The sequence below is a fragment of the Euprymna scolopes genome, chromosome 10, assembly GCF_053919585.1.
Source record: "Euprymna scolopes isolate OS-2025 chromosome 10, ASM5391958v1, whole genome shotgun sequence".
Classification (NCBI taxonomy): Eukaryota; Metazoa; Mollusca; class Cephalopoda; order Sepiida; family Sepiolidae; genus Euprymna; species Euprymna scolopes.
This window is the reverse complement of record NC_136491.1, coordinates 33,607,628-33,635,296: the sequence shown is the minus strand read 5'-3', so window position 1 is coordinate 33,635,296 and position 27,669 is coordinate 33,607,628. Positions and strand designations below refer to the sequence as shown.

At 34.2% G+C, this 27,669-nt stretch overlaps 1 protein-coding gene across 1 annotated transcript in view; it reads right to left on the bottom strand.

Annotated features, from left to right (window-relative positions):
* The window catches only part of LOC145285922 (ADAMTS-like protein 2), a 525,770-nt gene that overhangs the window by 220,472 nt on the left and 277,629 nt on the right, over nucleotides 1–27,669 (bottom strand). The window contains exons 4-6 of the mRNA XM_080134423.1: nucleotides 11,051–11,153; nucleotides 9,441–9,598; nucleotides 8,137–8,257 (exon numbers count right to left, since the gene is read on the bottom strand). Coding sequence (XP_079990549.1) covers nucleotides 8,137–8,257; nucleotides 9,441–9,598; nucleotides 11,051–11,153 — 382 coding nt within the window. The remainder of the gene's footprint in view (nucleotides 1–8,136; nucleotides 8,258–9,440; nucleotides 9,599–11,050; nucleotides 11,154–27,669) is intronic.

Sequence of the window (27,669 nt, the reverse complement as noted above, 5' to 3'; positions counted from 1 at the left end):
GGTATTCAAACCTGCGGCAAGCATTTTAATCAGTTTTGGGGCGACAATTTGGCTGCAAAGATGTCAAAGTTTAAAGATTTGACGCTTGCAGTCTCTACCAAACTCTTCCGCCACTTTGAATTTTAGATGTAGGTTACCTGGACATGAGTCACACCTTGTAATATATATATATATATATATATATATATATATATATATATGCACATAAAGATATGAACAGTACATAGCGCCCGAACAAAGCCAGACTGAACTACTAGTATATATATATATATATATATATATATATATATATATATATATATATATATATAACAGAAATCGACCGTCTTTGCATAGATATGTGGATAACCCTCACAATTTGCAATTAATGCAAGCTCTAATGAGTGTTTTTTTTTAAATTAGTCTATAATTAGGTTTTATCATTTATTCGTTTGAATAAAATTTGCTTATTTTCCATTTTCGATTTATTTCATTAAGATAAAATGTCGACCGAATGGCGACATTTTCGGTTTTATTATTCACGTCTGTTGGCTTTTCAGGACTATGTCTCAAATAATATTAAAAACCTAAATACCTATTTCAGTTCAAATAGGATAAATTGTATTTCAAAATGTTGTTATAGGAATTGGTAAAAGTTTTGCATTTTAGCAGTCTACCACATTCCCAGTTACTTCACATATGACAAAACAACTATATCTCAAATTCAAGGATGTTATTAATTAACATTTATTTATTTCCACATGTCAAAACGTTCATACTTTACTGTATCTGTTTCGTAGGGAAGAAACAACCATATAACTATTATGTCAATTTTGAATACTTTCAGTTCTGACACTTAAGAAAAGTAAACCTCTTTTGTAAAGAATCAGCGCTACGAAACAGATACTGTCGAGAGTTGACGTTTTGACATGTTCAAAGAAATAAATGGTAAGATGAATAACATTTTGAAATAGAGAATACACTTTTTTCTTTTTTCTTTACAATGTGGTCACCACTTATCAAGACCCGGAAGCCACGCAGGGATAAGGGTTATTGTAAGTACAGTACGTTAGTGTGGAGATTTAATAAAGTGTCTACTTAAGGGGTGTTTCATCGGGAATTTGTTTACGTTGGACTTGAAGACATCCAGGTTGTAGTCAGGTGGAAAGCAGGCAGACGGAACAGAGTTCCACAGGCGTGCAGTTCTAAGAAAGAAGCCTTGTTCATGTTTTGTCATCTATTTGCATCCGTACTATAGTTAGATTTAGCATACACCAAGGAGAAATATAAAGGGATTGGTATAAATAAAAGGTAAAATACAATTGGAAAAACATATTTTCCTACAAACATATCTCTATATTAATAAAACAGCAGCAGAAATTCTCCCTTGGGCAAAAGCATAGTAGGTTTGCAACAACGGATGCCACATACAAATGCAATACATCTAGGCTAATAGCCACTATCGTATGTAGCTTTCGCACACAATTTTAGTCATATTTAGTCGTGATAATAAAATACTACACTGCATCCTACGAGCAACATCTATAGAGAAAGGAGTCCGTATTTTTCTCTCAAAATATTTAGTTCTACCACTACTACCAGTTGTCATCGGGACTAATTCTACACGTTTCACAGATTCTGTGATTACAACGACCGTAACTCATATATACAGAGACCTAACATAAATTTTCCAATTTCCAATTCAGAAATAATAAAGGCTCCCACGGAAAGGTCCGTCCATTCTGATTGGGTGTGTTCTAAAAATTCTTATATTTCAGCATCCAATTCTTCCATTTATAAAGCAACGGTTACTAAAATTAAACAATGACGTCACTAAGAGACATATTATTTCGCCCGACGTCAAGTTAATTTAATGGATGGGTCATTACAGTCGTGTGTGTGTGTGTGTGTGTGTGCATGCGTATGATACAAATCACTCTAATAGTTGGTTGATAGTTGTCGGACTGATGTAACGTAATTTTTTACGGGGTCCACACTGTGTGTAAAGGGGTTATTCCCCTCCTTCTTTCTTTCATTGCTCATATTTCCCTTCGCTAATAGTTGTTAGTGACTGATTGTGTTTGTATATATGTGTTTGGTTAAGCCTTCTAATACTAAAGTCAAATTATTAAAATATGAATGCACAAAACTTAGTCAATTTATAAAATTTATTAAACACACTTGTCTCCCTTACAAGATTACAATTAATGTTATTGTAGAGAAAATTAAAGGAAATATTAAAATTGATTACTTATATAATGATAAAAATAAAAAATATATTTTAAAATTTTAAATTTAAATTAATGACATAACAAGTTTAGAATGAAGTTATTTTTAATTAATGATGTTTAATTAACCTTTTTAATTACAATTCCTTCTTAGAAATAAAATATTATGCTTTATATAGGTAGGATCGAAACTAAATTACATCAGCGCGTAGCTCGTCATTTCTCTTACCGCGGTCCTAATTTGACATGTTTCACGAAAGAGATATATTCGTTCGAAGTAGCTGAGTAGCCTCGGCTATATATTCGAATAATAATTTCGTAAGTCGTATTACTGGATAGTTGTTTCAGGTCGGAGCTGGTAATATCATTAAGCGTGGGGTTTTCGGCATATCTTTATTTTAAACTAATCGAACAATCGGTGTTATGTCATAACCAGTCTATCATATTCTTGGGAGGAGAAACCCGGAGGTATTCATATTCATTAAATCATCTTAAAGGCCTACTTTTGAGACATTTCAAGTATTTACTTTAATCGCATACGAAGATGAATTAATAAATAAATGAATAATAAATATATTAACCACAGAAAACTAAATGTGACCGAAACTTTATGAATTGTACCCTAAATCTAACAGCTTTAACTGATGCCCGATTAAATAACCCTGAATTTTTTTATTTAAAGGAAAAACCCCAAATTATTTATTCTTATTTAAAGGAAAAAAATCCCAATTATTAATTCTTATTTAAAAAAAAATCGAAATTATTAATTCTTATTTAAAGAAAAAAATCCCAATTATTAATTCTTATTTAAAAAAAATCTAAATTATTTATTCTTATTTAAAGAAAAAAATCCCAATTATTAATTCTTATTTAAAAAAAAAAATCGAAATTATTAATTCTTGTTTAAAGAAAAAAATCGAAATTATTAATTCTTATTTTAAGAAAAAAATGCAAATTATAAAATCTTATTTAAAGAAAAAAATCCAAATTATTTATTCTTATCTACAAAATCCAAAACATAATATTTTATTAAATATATAATTAACTTTAATATTGATTGATAATCGTTTTTTACAAGTATTAATATTTTATAATAATTAAAGTAGAAAATGAATTGTATTTATTAAAAAATTTTTGTGACTAAAATATTGTTTTGCTTAAATTACATTAATTTTACAGATATTCCGTTGAAGGCCAGCGGTGATTGCAATCGAGAAGTCAATGGTTGGTTGGTTGGTTTTTTGTTTTACGGCATATCAACCCTTTCCAGGTTATTTAATGCCGAATCCACAGATTTTGAAGAAAAATTTTTTAATAGAATGTATTTGTTGTTTTCAAGTCGGTTTCTATTTAACCCATAGTTGGGACCCTAACAGGTACTACCACTCCGGGTCAGAGTGGACCTGGGAGCAATGGCAATTAAAAGATGGCTCCACACTCCCCAAAGCCCACAAGCTTGGGCCTCACCACTGGATATAGTTTAAGGTCATATCCAGGACCAGAAGTCAATGGAAAATTCATTTGCAAAGGTTATCGCAAGAATGTGGAGGGTACTGGAAATCTGGAAAGAAGTGTTGTCATCCAGACTCCAGGGAACACGACCGGTTGTTGTCAGAAAGTAATCACTGATGACGACCCAGTATGAGGATCTGGAATGACAACATATTTTAATATATAAAAGGCTATATGTCTGTGTATTAGTATCCATATTTTCAAAGTCTATCTCCTCCGAAACTAAAAGTCGAAAACTAAAGAGCGGCGTTAGAGGCTCCGGATTTTTATAGACTATTCTTTTATTGTCTTTAGCCGGTTAACATAGTCTTTAAGGGGTCAAAAAGAGGTCAAAATTGAACAATCGTAATACATTTTGTACATTCATTTTAGTTTATTTTTAATTTTTAATTAGTGGTAACGTCACCAGCTTTTAATGCAACAGTTTAGGTTTTGATTCGAGCTGATTGCACCCAAATACTTATTTTACTTTTGAATTCACGAGTCAATAATAATGTATACGAAATCTGGACAAATTAAAATATCATATTTAAGCGTATTTTACGTCCGGGCAAAGCCGGGCGCTCCTGCCGCTAATAATAATCTATATATTAATACTGTACGTACATGTGGCACAGTTTCCAGATTATAAATTATTCGATCAGGAGATCCTATTTATTAAAAAGGAGGGTAGAACGTTATAACATACTAGAAACATTAAATCAATATATAGATACGCTAATTTAATGTTCGTACTATGTTATGAAGTTCTATCCTCTTTTTTAATAAATAGAATCTGCCGATCACCGACTATGCCATATAAAAAAAAGTAACCAAAATAAATGACGTCGCTTTGGGGCCATACGTGAAACTAAACTATGCCTTTTTTGTCTTCTTGCTAGAATTCAAGGGTAGTATCTGTTCTCTCTAAGGATGGTATAATGATATCATGGGTTTTCCGTTCACGCCGGGTGCAACTACAATAGAATTACGTCACAGGCTCCTATAGGATATTGGAGTTAAACCGCAATGCTCAGATATATTCTGACACTACATTAACCTTTTTTGTACCAATGTTCCTTAAATGGAACACAGTTTTCAACATACTATAGAAATTGTAATTTTGCTTTAAATATAACTATAAGAATAATTTATAAAAGTTTTCATAAATCTGGAGTAAAATGAAGCTACTTTAATAGAAATCACTTATAAAAATTGAATTTAAAGCAAAATTACAATTTCTATAGTATGTTGAAAACTATGTTCCATTTAAGGAACATTGGTACAAAAAAGGTTAACCAGATTAATCGGAAAATACTTTAACAGTTATAACAAAATGGTTTTAATGATATCGCGGGGTGTCCATTTACGTTGAACGTCCACAGAATGCCTAGTAGCAATATATTACACATGGAAGATGCTGCTGTAAAGTTTCCACAAGTCCCGCTAATAATAATAATAATAATAATAATGATAACATTAATAATAATAATAATAATAATAATAATAATAATAATAATAATAATAAGCGAGAAAACAGAAAATGCAGACTCTGCGTACAAAGAGACGAAACAGTAAACCGCATAGTTAGTGAATGCAGCGAAATAACCCTAAAAGGATATAAAAATAGACACAACTAAGTGAAGAAGGCAGTACATTGGTAATTATGCAATGAATTGCACCTCATACACACAGACAAGTGGTACAAACACAAACCGGCAGCACTACTGGAAAATGAAAGTCACAAGATCCTATGAGATATAAATATACAAACGGATAAGTTCATTCAAGCAAGAAGACCGGATATCATAACAGTTAACAAGAAGGAAAATCATGGCAGATTGTAGACTTTGCCGTTCCAGCACTTCACAGAGTGAAGATGAAGGAGACTGAAAAGTGGAGCAAATAAACGGAACTGACCAGAGAGTTCAAAGGAGTCTGGAGAATGAACAAAGTAAAGATAATATCACTAATAGTAGGAGCGCTATGAACGATACGCAAAGATCTTTGAAAAAAGAATGGGAGGGATTGAAATCAGAGGGATGACAGAGAAGACGCAGGGAATCTCAATAATGAAAAATGCAGAAATATTAAGAAAACCTCTTGACTGTGGATACTAACAGCACACATAAAATACACACAAACTGGACACAAAAATGGCTACAGATGCAAAATACAAAAGAACATCACATGGAAGCATGAAAACTGAATAATTGAAAAATATCGCTCCCTCCTTTTTTTGTCTTTCTGAGTGTCACCATAAACGGGCACCACACCAAATAAAAATGGTCAAGGGGGATTGAAAAATCGAGGAGATAAAGCACTAGCCAGACTTCCGCTTGATGAATGCAAAGAGGACTGGGAGGCGTATTGCCATCCAAATTCCATTGACGAACAATTGTTGCCGCCAACAAGAAATCAATAGTAAGCAGATGTTGCGATAACGCAAATTCTTTTGTAAAGGTTATCAAAAGAGGTGGAGAGTACTGGAAATCTGGGGAGACTTGTTGTCACTCAGACTCCAAGAAACACCACAACTTGTTCTCAGAGCAATCTTTAATGATGACTTGTGTGACTATTACTAATGAGTAAACAACAACAACACAGCAGCAATAACAACAACAACAATAATAATGACAACAATAATAATAATTCTGATTTCACTTATGAATGTCTCTCTGGAAAGGGATGGGATTCATTTCCAGAGAATTTCCCTTAATCCCGGATTCAAACCAGGAGTTTCAAAGATCAAGGGTTTTCCTAAGGATGTTGGTGGTACCTATAATTGCAGAGGTTTGAAGGCCGCTTAAAACATCGGGGATTTGTAGTTTTTTCAATTGTCCTTCCAGACGACTTGATACTACTCCTAGTGTACCAACTACGACCGGGATTATTTGTGTTGTAACCCCGTGTATACGCCTTATCTCCAAGGCCAATGGAGCATAATTGCTCCACTTCTCATTCTCCTTCTCTCTCACATTCCTGTCCTAGGGTACTGAGAAGTCTACAATCTGCCAGTTTTTTTCAGACCTTGTCAATGACGACCAAATCCGGACGATTATGTTCCAATTGCTTGGTCGTTATGACACTTTTGTCCCACATACCTCTACATTGCCATCCTCACCTGTTCTCACTTCATCAGGCACCTCCTCAAACCATTTTCCAGCACACTTCACCCCAACCCTCTTACACGCCTCCCAATATATCCGGAGTCCTATGCGACCGTGTCTTTTGTGGTACTCTCTCTGGGCCAGTCCACTACACCCTGTTGCAAGGTGTGCAATTGACTCTGAGGTCTTACCACAAATCCGGCATTCTGCAGCAATTTCCTCTCCTAGAACCACTTTTTTGAACAATCGTGTTCCTAATGCCTGCTCTTGTGCTGCACAAACAAAAGCTTAAGTACTCTTAGCCAGATACCCAGCTCTAAGCCATTGCCATGATCTTTCATCAGCCACTTCTGCTATATCCTGGAAGAACCTTCCATGCATTTTTTCCTAGCCAGTTCCTTTGCCCTTTCTCTATCCATACGTTTTAGATAATCAGCCCTGGTCTCACATACTTCCACTTCATTGGCCACAACCTTAAGCATATACTCCTCACTTCTAACCACATGCTCCTTCAACGACATCTCCTCGGTTCTAACACAATCTTTTACACTTTTCAATCCTCTCCCACCGTCTTTCCTCTTTTGATACAGCCTTTCTACGCTACTTCGAATGTGAAATATACCAAACATTGCTAAAACTTTTCTTGTTTTGATATCCATGGCATGCAAATCCTTGTCAGACCATTCTAAAATTCCCACACTGTATCTCAAAACACTGACTGCCTATGCATGTACTGCTTTCATTAGGTTTCCTCCATACAGTTTCGATTTTGCAATTAGCTTCACTCTTCTAAGATACTCCTTCATGACTTTTTCTTTCATTTCTCTGTTCATGATGTCTACACACTCCAGCACTCCTAAATACTTATATTCTGTATCTTCTATTTCTTTCATGATTTCTCCATTTGGCAGCACTATTCCATTCGAATGAACCTTTGCTCCACTTTTCATCACCAGCACCGCACATTTACTAATCGCAAACTCCATCCCAATGTCTTCTGAGTATGTCCCCACAAGTTCTACCAGTCTCTCCATTTCCTTTTCATTTCTACCGAATATTTTCAAATCATCTATAAACAGTAGATGGTTGAGGCGTCTGTCGCCAGATCCAAAGTTATCCCCCAGTTTTTCTCTTTTCAATAGGATGCTCAGTGGCATCATTATCATTATCATTACAAAAAAAAAAATAAAAATAATAATAATAATAATAATAATAATAATAATAATAATAATAATAATAATAATAACGAGCTGCTTAATAGAAATCATTTGATTTTGTGCTTGAATATATAATACAAAGACCGAAAAAAATGTTAAATGAAATCTCACCGGCAGAAATGTTCCTTGTAATGATCCCCTTTTCCCAATAACACGTGGAATTATCTCCGCCGCATACACCACACCAGTCAGGAGTCGCATACGAATAGAGTTTGTTGTCACAACCAACGGGCTAGTTGAAAAGAAAGAGAAAAACACGTCATGAACAAAAGTAGAAATACACATGAAATGCATAGTTTAAAATTACATTTCAATAAGAGTCGTAAAAATGTAACTTTACATACAAGTTTTCATCTATATGTGGTTTGTAAACACCCTCACACATGTCTTTGTGTTTCACAATAAGACGTACTAAAATCCATTATATGACTAACACGTACTAAAATATATTGTATGACTAACACGTACTAAAATCCATTATATGACTAACACGCACTAAAATTCATTATATGACTAACACGTACTAAAATCCATTATATGACTAATACGTACTAAAATCCATTATATGACTAACACGTACTAAAATCCAACGTACTAACATATATTGTATGACTAACACGTACTAAAATCCATTATATGACTAACACGTACTAAAATCCATTATATGACTAACACGTACTAAAATCCATTATATGACTAACACGTACTAAAATCCAACGTACTAACATATATTGTATGACTAACACGTACTAAAATCCATTATATGACTAACACGTACTAAAATCCATTATATGACTAACATGTACTAAAATCCATTATATGACTAACACGTACTAAAATCCAACGTACTAACATATATTGTATGACTAACACGTACTAAAATCCATTATATGACTAACACGTACTAAAATCCATTATATGACTAACACGTACTAAAATCCAACGTACTAACATATATTGTATGACTAACACGTACTAAAATCCATTATATGACTAACACGTACTAAAATCCATTATATGACTAACACGTACTAAAATCCAACGTACTAACATATATTGTATGACGAACACGTACTAAAATCCATTATATGACTAACACGTACTAAAATCCAACGTACTAACATATATTGTATGACTAACACGTACTAAAATCCATTATATGACTAATACGTACTAAAATATATTGTATGACTAACTTCGAAGTGCAGATGTTTTTTATACATACAGCAATAGATTCCACATACCATCTTAAGACAAAGTAATAACCTATTTTATCACATCACTTCCTTTGACACGTTAACTTAATATGTCAAACTCGAGGTGAGCATATCCTATATCCTGTATTAACTAACAAATCCCATGTACCATCTTAGAGCATTTCGATCAAGAAACCATTCCAATAAATATGTACTTACGATACATTTGCCAGCTGTGCAAATACTGTTTGGTCCGCAGCTTGTACCATCGACAACGACTCTGGAGAATTTCACCACCAACCAATTCATGTTTTCAGGGGCACACACCAACGCACATGGATTGAAAGACGATGTATTCCAGAATGCAGTGCTTGGAGCTTGGTCATTTTTTTTTTAGAAAAGAAAACGAAAAGTAATTCTTATTTCGGATGTAAAAAAAAAAAACAGGGAACAAAAAAATCATTAAAAAATAAATTGTCCGGAAAATAAGAGAATTGGTTTTATCGATAAATGGCCCGTATTATCAGTATTTATGTTTCACCTCATTCGGTTTACACCTATTCTAAAATCAAATTGCTGAACACCAAGCAAGGGATAGAAATAACATCAGCGTACTGTAACAACACCTATCTTTTCTGTATCTACTGATTCTTTTCACGGATTTTTATTTATATCTTATTTTACTGATTATTCAGCTATGAGCACTGAGGAAGGAACGATGAATATTGAGTAGAGCCTCTAAACTACGAGCCGTTGGCCAGATCCGCTGAAGTCTTTAATCCGGCCCGCGGTGCTTATTTGGAAAACGTAAAAATACTCGGGAAGGATTTAAAAAGTGGAAATGTGCAAAAATAGTGTTCTGGTTAGGTGGCCCACTTAAAAGTAGCCCGATACAATTTTCTCAATGTTTTTTTTTTTTATCAGATTAATCCGCCCGTTTAAAAGTAGCCCGATATCCTTCTCTTCTTTTTTCAACTTGAGCCACTTAAAAGTATCCCAATGTTTCTCTAATCAATTTATTTGTCAGATTAAGCGGCCCGCTCAAAAGTATCCCGATCACATTTTTCTCAAATAAAAGGAATCCACTGAAAAGTAGTCTGATCTCTCTAATCCTTCTCTTAACCACCAACTGTCACCACAAGACAAAATGCAATTCTCTTTCCAACAAAATGGCGCTACATTCCACACGTCTCTCAGAACACGAGTTGATGACATGTTTACGGAAGAGAGAGCAATAAGCAAAGTATTATGGCCACCAATTTTCCCGGACTTGTCATCATGTGATTTTTATCTTTAGAGGACATTAAAACAAAACGCTTATGCAAATAGTCCTCACAATCTAGACCAACTAAAGGAGAACATTATCAATGCTATCAGGAGAATCACCAGAGAAGATCTACGGACACTACCTGTAAACGTTAAACATGCCCCAAAATGCATAGATGTAAACATAGAGCACTCCAGCATCTTTTATAACATTACAGGTAATTTAAACAATAAACTAATGTTCCTTCACTATACTACATTTTTTCTGGGCTACTTTTAAGTGGGCCACGTTGTATTTATTGTTCTATACATTATTTTGATACATTTTCTTATACCAGTAACTTGTTTCCATGAATGACAACGTTGTGGACCACTCTTTCTGCTCTGTTTTGCTACGACCTACAGTCTTGGTATTTTCAAGACTAGTACCAATAGGCATACCAGGTCTTTGCGTTAATTATCTCTCGTTCTTGCTAGATCCTTAAAGATAGTGCCATCACGCCTTGTTTCGAGCGTTTTCTATGAAAAAAAAAAGCAAGGGAATAAACAGTGAAAGGGACTACCTGCTCTGGCGGGTCTCCACTTCCGCTTGTGACCTGCGTACGGTTGCCCGTTAAAGAACGCACACTGAAGCTCTCGAAAATTACGTGATCCAGGTGGGCAACGCTGGAAAAAAAAAGAATCAACATAAGGAAAAAAATAACAAAAGAAAAAGTGAATATTTCATTTACTATATGGTCACTAAAACCACTTGAAAGTATTGATCTGGCAATCATTTATTTACAAAAAAAAATAGTATATAATAGTCCACAACCGTTGAACTCCCGGTTTACAACCGATGATAGATTATATAACTACAAGCTGTGCCCGACCACGCGTTGCTGTGACTCAGTTTGCTTAAAAGCTAAACAAACAAAAAACAAAGACAAAATGTGTTTCTTATGTTTATGTTCTCAATACTTGTGGATACAATAAGTCATACAATGCACGTCCGTTGCTTGTTCTTCCTTAGGCGGACATAGGGGAAAACGTGAGGGTTTATTTTTACTATGGACATGTATGCAAGCACGCACTGGAAAATCTCGTAGAATCTAATGAATTGCCCTGTTGCAGTAATGAAATCATCCAAACCCCACGTAAAACGATAAGGTATAAATTAATTATTAAAGAAAATAGTTTTCGATGAAATTAGAAATTTTAGCTATTGTGTTTACGGCACACGTCACTGGACAAAACAAACATAGCCGAAATCAGTTTTTCATTGAATCATGGAAGACTTAACTAATTGTGACATGACATTGTTGAAATTGAGAAAAAAATGTAAGTAGTTAGCATTTTCGGATTTCGCTACAATAACGAAGAAGCACCATTTTTATCGGCCGGCCTGTACATTAAACACCCGCATATAATGTTTGTTCTCTTGCAGAATTTTAAACTGATCCTTGCGATTTTCCGTCATTCATGGGGCAGGCTCGACCAAGAGTCACCGGATGAAGCCGAGTCAAACGCCTTGGTTAGGTCGATAAAAACGACAAACAGATCCTGATTTTTCTCACGTGCCTTCTATGCAACTTGGCGTAAACAGTAGATCATGTCGATGGTTCCCCTTCCAGATCTAAAACCACACTGCGTCTTAGGATAAATTTTGTCTACTATATGAATGATTATCCTGTTCAAAATGACCCTGGCTAGTACTTTTTCAGCCACATAGAGCAGTGATATTCCACGGTAGTTATCACAATCAATGCGCTTTCCTTTATTCTTGAAGAAATGGATTATTGACGAGTTGCTGAAATCCTGAGGTACAGAACCGCTTTTTCAGATCCTCATGAATACCTCCAAAAGTTTTTTCAAAAGTGTGTTCCCCCCCAAACTTGAATATTTCAGCCGGTATACCATCATCACCTGCACACTTTCTCAGTAGCATTTGTTTTACAGCTGCGAGAACTTCAGAAAAATTAGGAATCACATCTAGTTCTGGTATTTGGATTCTTGCAGGCAAAGAACTCAAAACAGCATCGTCATCATCAGAAGAAGAATTCAGCACTCCTTGAAAATGGTCCTTCCAGCGGTTAAGGGTGTCATTCTTATCAGTCAACAAGGTTGTGCCATCTGCCCTCATAACGGGTGAAGTACCACATTGTTGTGGTCCAAAAACTTCTTTCAGTCCCTCATAAAATACCCTCGGATCTTTCCTATCAAAAGCAGCCTGGAGCTCAGAGGCTTTTGCAGACCACCAATCTTCTTTCATTTTCCTCAATCGGCGCCGAACATCCCTCCTGACACTGAGATAAGCCATCTTCGCTGCAGAATTCTTGTCTGATATCCAGACCATGTGCGAAGAGTGCATCCGGTCTAAAATACATATCAATCAATAATCAAGATCTGTTTGTCGCTTTTATCGACCTAACCAAGGCGTTTGACTCTGTCAACAGAATCGCACTTTGGAAGGTTTGAATAAAGTTGGAATCCCCGAAAAAATGTTAAATGCAATAATATCCTTTCACGAGAATATGGAGGCACGTGTAAGAGCAGACGGAAAGTTCTCTGAGTCATTCAAGGTAAAAACCGGTACGAAAAAGGGTTGTGTTATGGCACCTGTGCTCTTTGCCATCTTCTTTTCAATCATGCTCGACCATGCTTTTAAAGATTACACGCAAGGTGTCCATTTTGAGTTTAGAACTACTGGGGGGTCTTTTAATCATCAAAGATTCAAAGCTAAAACACTAACAAGAAGCAAAATGGTTCGTGATTTTCTTTTTGCAGACGATGCTGCACTCGTGGCCACTTCATTTGAAGAAGCACAAGAATTAGTTGACAAGTTTTCCAATGCCGCAAAAGCATTTGGTTTGACGACTAGTATTAAAAAGACAGAAGTTATCTTCCAATCAAAGCCCACCCCGTTGCAGCAAGGTGGTGTGAATATTCTGAGACCAGAATATGTGGAACCGCCTCAGAAAATCTTAGTGAATAGACAGCCTCTAAAGTATGTTAAATCCTTTGCATATCTCGGAAGTAAGGTGAATCCGTCAGCATCACTTGATGATAAGATATTGAACAGAATTTCAAAGGCGACTGATGCCTTCGGCAAACTGCGGTCAAGAGTATGGAATGAAAGAGGTTTGACCAAAATCTCAGTTTATCGTGCAGTGATTGTTTCGATACTCCTGTGTGGATCGGAAGCCTGGACTCCATACCGTAGGCAGATTGAGCAACTGGATACATTCCATAAGTGTTGCCTTCGCAGTATATGTGGATTAACATGGAAAGACAAGGCCCCTAACTCGGAATTGTTTGCTAGGTGCGACATTTTAAGTATTGAGGCCTTCCTGATGAAATTTCAGCTTCGGTGGGCTGGTCACCTTGTTCGCATGGATGAAAACCGTCTTCCTAAGCAACTAGCATACAGTCAACTGAAAGACGGTAATCGAAATGTGGGTCGGCCATTTCTGAGGTACAGGGAAAGCTGAAAGACAATCTTAAGCACGCAGGCCTGAACCCAAAAAACCTTTAAAGAAGATGCTGCGGATAGAAAATTGTGGAGGGAAAAATGTTTTGCGGGCATTAACACATACATTGACACACGGCTATCGAATCAAACAAATCTTCGTAGAGCAAGATTAGGAACAGAACCGTCCACGCCTGTATCCTGTAAGTCGTGCGGCTTGGTTTGTGGGAGCAGAGCTGACCTCGTGTCACACATGCGGCACAAGCCTTGAAGGCAAAGTGAAACAGAACGAATTTGTGCCCTTGTGCGTCGAACACGACGGGAGAGCCCATTATATATATATATATATATATATATATATATATATATATATATATATATATATATATATAATAGGACAACAAGAGTATTAAATGAAGTCACAAAACTATATATTGATAGATAAAGAATGGATCATTTATTGAATAATGGAATACAGGCAACATTTTGGGGATAGAAGAGACTCTTTATGTCAGGACGAAAACAATTAAGAGGAATTATAGAATGTTGGGGGAAGCTTTATTGAATTCTAAATAAATAAGGAGAAGCGTGTTATATATAGTATGATATATAAGCTTGTATATGGTCTTTAACATAGTATTGAGATTAAGGGGTATATGTATTAGGGTTAAATTAGGGTGTATTGTTGCTGCGTGGTAATTTATTTTAACGGTTTGTGGGGTGTCTATTTTCTATTGTGTGGTAATATTGATTGGTGAAACCTAAACGGCAAATGGCGGCTATAAAATCGCTTATAATTTGGGGGGGGGGTATGCACGGTTGAAAACTAAAAGGTAATATGCGGCAATATACTTATAAGTTTCTTCTGTTATGATATAGGGAGTATAATTATAAGGGGGCGGTCGGAGATTAGGATGGCAATGACTATGAGTGCGTTTAACTTGGTGCAAAAGGTTAAGAATACATGTATTTCATATAGATGGCAAAGTGGAGGAGTAAGGAAACCATTACTACGTATGAAAGTGGTAAAATATACCAAATAATACTAGGGTAATTATAATAGTACGATAGATAATAATAATAATAATGAAAATTATAATAATAGTAGTAATAATAAAGCTGTAAATAAAATAGAAGTAAAATTGAAGACAAAATTAAAGATAAACATAAAAAATAAACATTAAAAATAATATTACCAATAGCTGTTATGAATGTAAATTCAAAGTTAATGTTAATAACAGTGAAAATAAAGATAATGGTAGCGGTTATGGTAGCATTGACGGGGATAATAACGAGGATAATAATAATAACAGCAATTATAATGATGAGTATAATAATAATAATAATAATAATAATAATAATAATAATAATAATAATAATAATAATAATAGCGGTAAAAACAAGACAGTAATAATAAAAATAATAATAAAGATAGTAGTAGCTATACTACTACTACCACCTCTACCATCACCACCACTACTACTAATAATAATAATGAAAATACTGTTAATAATAATTCTTAGGGGTTCGTAAAAGAAACGGATACAGACAAGAGGGGGGTCAGAGTAGCAGGAAATGAGGTTGAGGAGTGAGGGGTAAGTGGTCCCGTAAAAATATAGTAAAATAAAGGAATATATATATATATATATATATATATATATATATATGCATTCATATACACATATACACATACATATATCCATATATATAAACACAGATAAAAAAATAGATGTAGAGTAAGCCGGGAAAGCCCTTGGGTTTAAAATAAATTAAAAGATTGCTTCACTGGTAACGATAGTTTCAATATTCCATGGTAAAACTTTAAATTTCTTGCAGTTCGATTATAAAGGGCATCAAATTTATGTTTTTATGAACAATCAAGGTCGTGAAAATTGAATACATACTTTCTCGTTTATAAACACGAGGCTCAGGTCCATCCAATTGGCGTAACTACTTAATATAGTAGCTCTAATCTCCAAGAGATACAAGAAGCATAGTTTATAGCTATCCGTTAAAGTTCCATATTTCTCCAAATATTTGGATAGGGTAGTCTTGCGTAGATGCGTTGGTCTGGTGAATTCTTTTCTCCTTCTAATTTGGATGGCAAAAAACTGCATTTGTTCAACGGAGACTCTTGTGCTGGAAATTACCCGAAACTGGACTGGTTCAACTGTGTTCAAATCTAAGTTATATTATCAGTAGGAAGTGGCAGCTAGAAGGAAATTGGAAAATGCATGTGTTTGCTTGTGAGGGGTTGGGAACCCGCTTGGCTGGTAGTCGGAGGGGTAGAAGAGGGATGGGGATATGCCTATATGGGTGACGGGGGTGGGGTGGGTTGAATCGGGGGAGCTTTTCTAAGGTTATAATTTCGGTACATTTAAAAGTTTTAATGTAAATACTACTGAGTTAGGGGGGTTGTGTAAATCTAATAGTGGAGAACAAATGCGCTGATTTTTAAATAATTTCTTAGGGGGGGGGGCTTGCCAGTGAGATTTAGGGGTGGTGGTTAGATGGTTCTAAATTTAGGTTTTAAGTCTTTAACCCTGGGAAAGGGTTTCTAAGCAATTTTTTCATTGGGCCTAGGTTTTATATTGTGTAGGTTATATTCTCGTTGCATCGTGTGATAATTGGTGGTTTGGTTGCAATTTAACAGGTGGTATTAAGTGTACATATTTACGGGGATAGGTTTGTTAGGTAAATTTGTTTGTGGGCTTATGTTTAAAGTATATATATTGTTAATTAGACCTTGCCAAGATGCAGGCGATTCTAGGTCGGTAATTTATTAAAAGTTATGTAATGGTTATGTGTTCAGAGGGTGTACTAATATTTTATATTAAAAAGTTGAAGTTTTTTATGGCGATTTTTTAGATCGCGAGTGCTTATGGATGGTTAACTTATACCTGTATTCCATTATTCAATAAATGATCCATTCTATATCGACCAATATATAGTTTTGTGTTTTCATTTCATACTCTTGTTGTGCTATTGTATAAGCTCCAATAATAATTGTTGAGCTAGTCTCCTTTTGTGGAATTGAACTTTCTCTTTTCCTCTTACACATTAAGCTATATATATATATATGTATATATATATATATATATAGTATTCATATATATATGTGTGTGTGTATGTCTGTGTCTGTGTGTATGTATATACATATATATATATATATATATATGTTTTTATTAGAATAGCAACATTTTAAAATAATGAGAAAGAAGTGAACCATAATCGAATGTTTAAAAATAATAAATAAGCCGATTAAAAAAAAGATAAAATCACGAAATGAAAAAAAAAACAAAAAACAAATCCTGGAGCGCTTTTCGTACGGACGAACTTTTCAAGGATATATGGCTGTAAAAAGGAACAGCAATTTTCCCCCTTATTTTTTTGTTTTGAATAAAAAAAATTACGAAATGTAATACAACCCAAGAAAACAAAAAAAAAATTACGAAATGTAATACAACCCAAGAAAACAAAAAAAAATTACGAAATGTAATACAACCCAAGAAAACAAAAAAAAAATTCTATTCCTTTTTACAGACGTATATCCTTGAAAGATCCGTCTGTACGAAAAGCGCTTCGAGTTTTGTATTTTTTGCATTTCGTGATTTTTTTTCTTTTATTTTTAATCGACTTATTTATTTTATAACATTCCGAATAGTGTTCACTTTTTTTCTTGGGTTGTATTGCATCTTCTTGATTTTTTTTTCATCTACTTATGTATTATTTTTTTAACATTCGATTATGGTTCACTTCTTTCTAATATATATATATATATATATATATATATATATATATATATATATATATATATATATATATCCTGAAATATTTTCATCTTAAATTTGACGCCATTATGCAGAATGTAGAAATTATGCATACATAGAATTTAGTGGAATACTGAAATTAAACCAACTATATAATAAGAAACTATAACAATAAATAAGTAAAGAATTAACGCTCGTTTTTTTAAAGGAATATGCAAATTAGTTAACCGCCATCTAGTCGCTTGCATATAGATATTTGAGTATATCAAGGAGATTATTTTAATAATTTGTAAATAAAAAAATACCTGATCTTAAGATCAGTTCTGATGCTAAACTTAATTTAATTTCTCCTCAGTCAATGGAGGGCGGAACCTTTCTATACTAAGGTAATTTTTGTTTGTGCCTATTTCCAGAATATCGCTTTTATTAGAGCTTATCCCCCCCCCAATATTAAAAACGACCATGTGTCACATTTTGGTTTTGTGCGAAAGCAAATGAATTCTGATGGAAAAAGTAGATATGGCCTTCGATCTAAGATAACAGTGTTATATCTGTTCTGATGCTATACTGAACTTACTTTTTCCTTGGCCAATGAGAGGGGACTCTATACTGAGACAATTTTTATTTTTGCGTACCTTCACAGTGCTCATTTTGGGAGAGTTGGTTTTGTACCACATGAAAAACGACCTTGTGTCACATTTTGCATTCGTGGGAAAGCAAATAAATACTAATAGAAATAGGACGTTTTTAATATCAATGTCAGGACAAGAAAAAACTCAACTAAATATATATATGCTGGCAGTTCAACCCAGCTTTGCTCGGGCCCTATGTAGCTGTTCATAACTTTATACGCATATATATATATATATATATATATATATATATATATATATATATATATATATATATTTATATTAAGAAGTTTGACTTATGTCCAGGTAACCTACATATAAAATATCAAGTGTTTAGACCCAAAATTGGCGATGAAGTTTGGTAGAATCTGCAAATGTCAATTCTTTCAAATTTAACCTTTTGACAGACAAATTTTCGCTCCAAAACTAATTAAAACGCTTGCTGCATGTCTGAATACCATTTATTTAAAATTTCAAACGTTTAGTCAAAAATTGGCTGAATAGTTTTCTAGAGACCACAATAGTAAAATCTTTTGACCTGTGACCTCTTGGCAGCCAAATTTTCGGTCAAAAACCGAGTAAAAGATTTTCCCTATGTCTGGGTATATTTTTTGCAAAATTTCAAATGTTTCGACAAAAAATTGACTGAGTAATTTGGTAGAGACCGCAGAGGTATTTTTTTAATTCGACTCCAATTTTGACCCCTTAACATTTATTGTTTTGGGCTCAAATCAAATTAAAAAGTTTGATCCATGTTCAAGTAATCTACATATAAAATTTCAAGTGTTTAGACCCAGAATTGGCTGAATAGTTTTGTAGAGTTTTCAAATATCAAATCGTTGAATTTCAACCAATCAAAAAGATATTCCCAACGCTAATACACCTTATGTCAAATCTCGAGTCTGTAGACACAAAAATTCACAGAATACTTTTCGTAGAAAATATAGTCACACTGACACACACACACACATACACAGACAATTTCATTTTTATAGATATACTAATAGTTCATTGCTCGGGCCTGAGTTCAAATGTTTAGACCAAAAATTGTCTGAGTAATTTCGTAGAGACCGCAGAGATAATTCTTTTTTAATTTGACCCCAACTTTTATCTCTTAACATTTATTATTTTGTTATCAAATCAAAATAGAAAGTTTTACCCATGTCCAAGTTACCTACATCTAAAATTTCAAGTGTTTAGATCCAAAAATGCTGGAGAAATTATGTAGAATTTTCAAAGGTAAACTCTTTCAATTTTGACCTTTTGGCAGACAAATTTTCGCCTCCCAAAACTGATTAAAATGCTTGCCGCATGCCTGAATACCCGTTTTGTATAAATTTAAGATATTTAGACCCAAAATTGGCTGAGTAGTTTGCTAGACACTGCAAAGATCAAATCTTTTGGACTTTGACCCCTTGGCAGCTCAAATTTTGACCCAAACAGATTCAAAAGCTTGCCCTATGCCTGAATACTCTTTATGTAATATTTAAAATGTTTAGACCAGAAATTTGCTCAGTAATTTGGCAGAAACCGCAGAGGTAAATTATTTTTTTTAATTTTACCCCAATTTAGACCACTTAACATTTATATTTGGGGCTCAAATCAAATTAAAATGTGTTAATTTATGTCCAAGTAACATACATTTAAAGTGTTTAAACCCAAAATTGGCGGAGAAGTTTGTTAGAGTTTTAAAAGGTCAAATCGTCGAACTTTGACCCTTTGACAACCAGATTTCTGTCCGAAAACCAATCAAACATATTTTCTCAGATAGCAATACATCTTATGTCAAATCTCGTGTCTCTAGACCGAAAATTGACAGAGTTACTTGGTAGGAAAATATTCACATACATTTTCACTTTTATAGATAGATAGATAGGTAGATAGATAGATAGATAGATAGATAGATAGATAGATAGATAGATAGATAGATAGATAGATAAGAATTCATAAGACAAAGATATGTTGGCATCAATATATTACATTTCACTGTTCAATAATACGTGAAAAAAAGGAGTAATGTTTATTAGTAGTAATGATAATATTTGAACTTAGTTTAGTCTACATACAACCGTGGACAACGACTGGTCAGTTTAATTATCTGACGCAAAAAAAAAAGTTAAAGTTAAACTAAAATAATAACAAAAAGGATATTTCGAAAATGAATTACACATTGAAAATATTCCCTCTTCGTGACGTCAGTAGGCCGATAAACACAGCCGACAAATTCCCGCGATTTTTTTGTGGAAGCTGTTATTCGGAATCGAGTTACAGACGTTTACGACAGAGCTGACGTAAACATATACTTACATAACAACGTGCGGTTTGAATTCTCGAGGTAGCGGGAGTCACCCAAACTGTAAAACTTGCGAAGAAAAAAGGACACTGTGATAAGATCGATGAAAATCCTAGAACCCGTTCGCTCATTTGTAATTAAATAGAACAAAGAAACAAAAATATTATTTTTCTTACGAGGAAAAGTTGTTTTTGGTTTCATACAAAGGTAAGCAACAATTGCTCCTACAGAAAACGAGCACACAAATTGTGCTATTTCAGCTGTTAGAGTTTACACCGATGAGTTTACACATGCAAACTTTTTTTTCCTCCTCTAACTTCCTAATTCATGTAAAAAAAAAAGAAAAAAAAAGCGGAAGTGGCCTTTGAGGTAATTCTTGGCGTCATGTTTTTTAACCACGTGGAGTAAAAAATAAAAATGATTTAGCAGCTACATAAGTAGGGATACGACAACAGTATATTCTTTTCATTGTTTTGACTCTCGAGTATATATCCGACACAGTTAGACAAAATTAATCAACCGAGAGCCACATCACTCTACATTAAAAAATATATAGGATAACAATGGATATATACATGAAAATCGAAACAAGGAAAAGAATATGCTATTGTCAAAGACTATAGGCTATACATAAGCGAGGAATACAGTTACCTTGCGTATATATTTCTAGAGATTTTTACCGTACCGATATGAACTGTCATCGTTATAAAAAAAAGTGTATTAACCAGCAGTTTTGTTCTGCAACACATATCGTTCTCCAAAAAACGCAGTACTGGATTCTAAAATTATGTTAAATTTTTGTCTGACGGTGCGTGCGTAATTTCTCAAGCCCTTCTACTAGAGAAGAAATTGTAGCACAAAAACAACATAGAGTATATTTTCTGATGCAACACTTAGTGCATTCTATCCTCGATCAGTGAATGAGAAATCCTTCAGGACTGGGGCAATTTTAATTTTTGTTTCAAATTCAGAACGTCCTTTGGCGAAAAAAACTGAAATTTCTACACATTGAAAACCAACAGTGTCTCTAATTTTGTCCTCATGAGAAAGCAAGTTAATTAAGATGTTGGTTGGTTGTTTTTTGTTTTACGGCATATCAACCATTTTAAGGTTATTTAATGCCGAATACGGTTTCTTATTATTTGCATGAAAGTATGATTTGATCAAAATATTTACGTAATGTTTTTATCTAACAAAACAATTATAAAATATAATTCGGCACGGATTAATTCCAAATGCCTTTTGTCTACCTTTGCACAAATCTTCAAAAAAGGGCTACTTAGTTAAATCATCATTAAAACAATCTTTTCTTAAACAGCCGGCAGGTGCCTTGGAGACTCGCATTTAATTAGTCTCCGACTCGCATCTCATTAGTCTCCGAATCGTGTCTCCGGTCTGTGTGGCCCTTAGGACCACATATCCCACAAAGCGACCGCCTCAAAGGATGTTATGCGGAGAAACGCCCCCAGAGGTTCCCTATCTTGCTCCGTAGGTTCGGTGGGTTCGATGGTGGACTTCTGTTCCCTAGCGGTACCCGCCCCAAAGAATGCCGCTGGAAGGGCCACGTCTCTTGGCCCTTCCTGTTCGGTCGGTTCGGTAGGGGTTGCTACACCCTGTAATGCCCATAGTACGGTCGGTTGGGTAGAAGGTGCTACACATGCTAGGGCCTACAGTACGGTCGGTATCCTCGGTTCGGTAGTGAGTGCCACATCCGGTGGTACCCCCAGTTCGGTCGGTTCGGTAGCGGGGTGCTACACTCGGCATTACCTCCAGATCGGTCGCTTCGGTAGGAGGTAAGACTTCCCCCACCCCACGCTAATACCCTCAGTTCGGTCGGATCCGTACGAAAGAAAGGCAGACGGCATGGAAGGTACAATGAGTGCAACCTTCAAAATTCAAATCCTTATGGTGCTACCCCCGCACCGTAAATAGACGGGAGCTAGTCACCTTGTGTGGCTACTCTCTAAAGTCTTTTGAGGTCATCATCCGTACGTGGATCCGTACACCGACTAGCTGACGGGCTTTAACTGTCAGCCCGCCAGTCCACGGGAGAAACGGCTCTCGGGGACAGGAGTAAGGTCAGCTAGTTTTATGGATTTGCTGATTCCTCCCCCACGTTAACAACCGACTTTGTGCCTTACTCTGCCCTCGTGGGGAGGCAAGTAAACAAAAAATAGAGAAAAAGGGGTGTTTAATATGAATATCAAATACACACAAAAAAAAAACAAATTCATAGGAGTATTGATATATAGATTTCTAATCGTTAATTCAGAAAACTAAACAAAAAAAATACATAATAAATTGAAATTTTTTAATGTTAGTAAGATGTCGTCTTGAGTTAAGAAGAAACTGACGTGTATAATGACATTTTCCTAGTTTTATTCTACAGACAGACAATGGAAACCACAATAATTATCGATATTGAAAGCGTTCAAACGACTCGACAATTGTATTAACAATAGATTGAGTTACACTTAACCTATCGACAACGTTGACAAATTTCCTATAACATCCTATTGTCAGAATTCATCAATGCGAGAAATCACGGATTCGACATTTAAATTTAACTGATATTTTAAGAATAATTAATATTCATTTTAATGACACAAGACTTACGTAATTCTTCTATTTCAGTGAGACATAATCTACAATTATATAAAAGCAATTTTGTGTGTGTGAGTTCGTTTCTTATAGATTCCGAAACGGCTGAACATATGTTCTTTAAAATTTACAGAACATTAGTGTATGCGTCTGGGAGTGATTTTAGTTAAGTTTTATCTCAGAATACCCCTGATAATTACGGATAATCGAAACCGTTATTTTAATTTATCTATCATCGGTAAAGCCATTTGTTCCATGTCGTCGCTTAGCAACAATGATAGAACAACGGGCCGTGAAAATTCTACTGTGGGCAAGTTGATAGCCTGTTTTTTATAAGTCTTGAAAACTGACGTGTCTTTTTGTTGTTGTTGTTGTTGTTGTTGTTGTTGTTGTTGTTGTTGTTGTTGTTGTTGTTGTTGTTGTTGTTGTTGTTGTTGTTGTTGTTGTTGTTGTTGTTGTTGTTGTTGTTGTTGTTTGTTTGTTTGTTTGTTTGTATGTTTTTGTTTTTGCATGACATGGTCTGTAGGTTCAAACTCCGTACGTAAATTTCTTCGTGTGTTTTTTTTTTCTCTCGTTAACTGGAAAGAGGTTTATATAAAATAATTTTATAAAAGAAATAGAACAAGAGTGCAATGTAGAATAACATATTTCGGATTAAGTTACTGCATGGAGGCGCGTGAAGCTTTCTCCCGGCGATTTCACGGATTTCGATGACAATAAAAATATAGGAGTGTAAAATATTTTTCATCATTCAATCCCGAGCAACGTTGGGTCTCTCTACTAGTGGGTCATACATTGTTTAAACATATATACTTACACTATAATAAAGACCAATGTGTTTTGTGTAATATATATATATATATATATATATATATATATATATATATACTTTTTATTTGTTTTACATAAGCATTAATATGTTGCTAGACATTCATGAGTATGTTTCGGTCAGCCAGTAACAAGTAACTAGAGACCTCTTCAGGCAATATTACTTATAAAAAAGCTTAGTCAGTAATTTTTTGTATGAGTAATATTGCCTGAAAGGGTCTTTATTTACTAGTAACTGGCGGACCGAAACATGCTTATGAATGTATAGTGACATATAAATGCTTATGTAAAACAAATAAAAAGTATGTCTTGCTCTACTTCGGTATTGAGCACTCTTGTATTAACCTAGTTAAAACTTCATTTATTACTTTACCTTTTGGAAAACATTAACTATATATATATATATATATATATATATATATATATATATATATATATATACTAGCAAAAGTACCCGTCGTTGACTGGATTCAAAAACAGCCTAAAGAAAATGGACTCTGATTTATGAAAGTATGATAGGTTATGAAAAGGAAGGGTTGTAAAGAGATAGCTTCGAATTTGGGGGTATCAAAACCAAAGCAAAATATGATAAAAGTAAAAATAAAATAGATAAACCCCATAATTTATTATACCATACCTGTTCACACTGAAACACTTATCACAATATTCTGTGGATCTATATTAAAAAACCTTGTTAAACTTTGTGACATATTTCCATTCTATGGAGGTTAGGTGCGAACGAACACCCCATAATTTTATTATACCATATTTTTTCAAACTGAAACATAATTATCAAAGTATACTTACGCAGAAAGATATGAAAAGTCTTTATTAAAGTGTGTGTCTATTTCCATTCTACGGAGGCCAGGTGCGAACGCAGACCCCTCAATTTTATTATACCATCCATATTTAAGTTAAAACATACTTATCAAAGTAGTCTTATGTTCATCTATATCAAAAACACTTGTAAACGTTTTTTTATGATTTTTTAAATTTTTTTATTTCCATACTTGTGGACCAGGCGCGAACGCAGACCCCACAATTTTAATGAACCAGTGTTCTGCCAGATCAAACCTACCCATTTCTGTGTCTCGATACATCTTCTATCATTATATGTAATCAGTTCTTTGAAATAGTCAACCACATAGGAGCCTATTTGTGACCACACACACACACACACACACACATACACACACACATACATTCAGCTTTAAATTATATACATATATGTGTCTGTGCATATTATGTACATTATACAGGGTGACCCAAAAAACGTGATATCTCCATTATTTATTCACCGATTGCCCTTATTTTACAGGACATGGCAGAACCAACGACTGTGAATATACCAAGACCCCAGAGGGAGGTGGGACAAAGAATACACTGTGTTAAATTTCGTTCGGACAAAACACTATGAAACGGGACCTAATTATAGTTGGGGCCTGTTTTTTGGGGGTCACTATATATATATATATATATATATATATATATATACATATACATATATATATATATATGTTGTTTGTTTTGGTTTTAGCGATATATATGTTGTTTGTTTTGGTTTTAGCGATATATATGTTGTTTGTTTTGGTTTTAGCGATATGTTTTGAATGAATTCAATTATTCACGAAAGCGTATTTTTACCTAAATGCGAGCTGTGAATAATTTTCCCTTTTAATCAATTTGGTACCCCCACATGGGGAGCGGTATATATATTATTTTTAACATGTAATTATCCACTGACACGTGTTTGGTCGTCTACGACTCATCAGAGTGGCTGAATATAGCGAGATTCGAAATCGGGACCACACGGTAATGAGCCTAAGACCCTTACCTCTGGCCCATCTCGCCAACTGTCTGGATATATCACGATTTACTTAAATGTTGTTTGTTTTGGTTTTAGCGATATGTTTTGAATGAATTCAATTATTTACGAAAGCGCATTTTTACCTAAATGTGAGCTGGGAATAATTTTCCCTTCAACCATTTTGGTACCGCCACATGGGGAACGGTATATATATATTATTTTTAAAATGTAACCGATTTCGAATCTCACTATATTTAGCCACTCTGATGAGTCGTAGACGACGAAACACGTGTCAGTGGATAATTACACTTAAAAATATATGTATATATAGGATTGATATGTAGTTTGTTTGAAGCATTGTGTGGGATAGGTATGTAAAAGAGATTTAGAAGGCTGTCACAATGCGAGGAATGAATTATAGTCGCTGAGGAGACGAGAACAAGTGGCGATTTACAAATCAATAAGTACATATATATATATATATATATTATATATATATATATATTATTTTTTATATATATATATATATTATTTTTTTATATATATATTTATTCAGTTGTATGGTAAAATGTCTTACTTGTAATTTGTAATTAATTGGAATACGTCGCACGAATTACAAAGGCACACCATTTGAAAAGGGAAAATTTTTCCGAAATTAATAATGGAATACGTCGCACGAATTACAAATTACAAGTAAAATATTTTACCATAGAACTGAATAAATATATATATAAAATAAAATAAATAAAATATATATATATGTACTTATTGATTTGTAAATCGCCACTTGTTCTCGTCTCCTCTTACCAACAGCGACTATAATTCATTCCTCGCATTGTGACAGCCTTCTAAATCTCTTTTACACACATATATATATATATATATATGAATGGTCTTTCATACCATAAATCTAAACGTCATTTGATGGAATCTGTCCTTGTCTCCTACTCCTCCCGATGTAATCAAACAAAGGAAAGAAGGTTCTTTTTTATATTAATCCGCAATTGTGTAAAATAATTATCCATGAACATGATTAGACACTAGTAATTTTTTAGTACATATTATATATACACATGTAAAAATGTATAATATGCTGTCTTCACCTTCCTATATATATATATATATATATATATATATATATATATATATATATATATATATATATATATATGGTAGGAGCGGATATAGTGCATATATATATATATATATATATATATATATATATATATATATATATATATATATATACATATACATTTAATTAATCTTCTCGTCAGTGAGCATTTTACAGTTTTTCTCTTAAAAAGCGTGCGGAACGTCATCGAGATTTTGTCTTTATACATATATATATATATATATATTTGTGTGTGTGTGTGTGTGTGTGTGTGTGTGTGTGTGTGTGTGTGTGTGTGTGTGTGTGTGTGTGTGTGTGTGTACTAGCTGTGCAGCCAGGCTTTGTTCGGAATCTATGTACTGTTCATAGCTTTATGTGCATAGTTACAGATATTACAGATTAAAATGTTTGACTCATGTCCCGCATACCTACATCTAAAGTATCAAGTGTTTAGACCCAAAATTTGGCGGAGGAGTTTGGGGGAGTCTGCAAAGGTCATCTCTTTCAACTTTGACCTCTTGGCAGACAAATTTTCGCCTAAAAGTTGATTGCAAAGCTTGCTGCATGTGTGAATATCCTTTGCGTAAAATTTTAAATTTTTAGACTCAAAATTGAATGGTTTGCTAAAGGTCGCGAAGGTCAAATCTTTTGAACTTTGACCCCTTGACAGCCACATTCTTGGCCAAAAA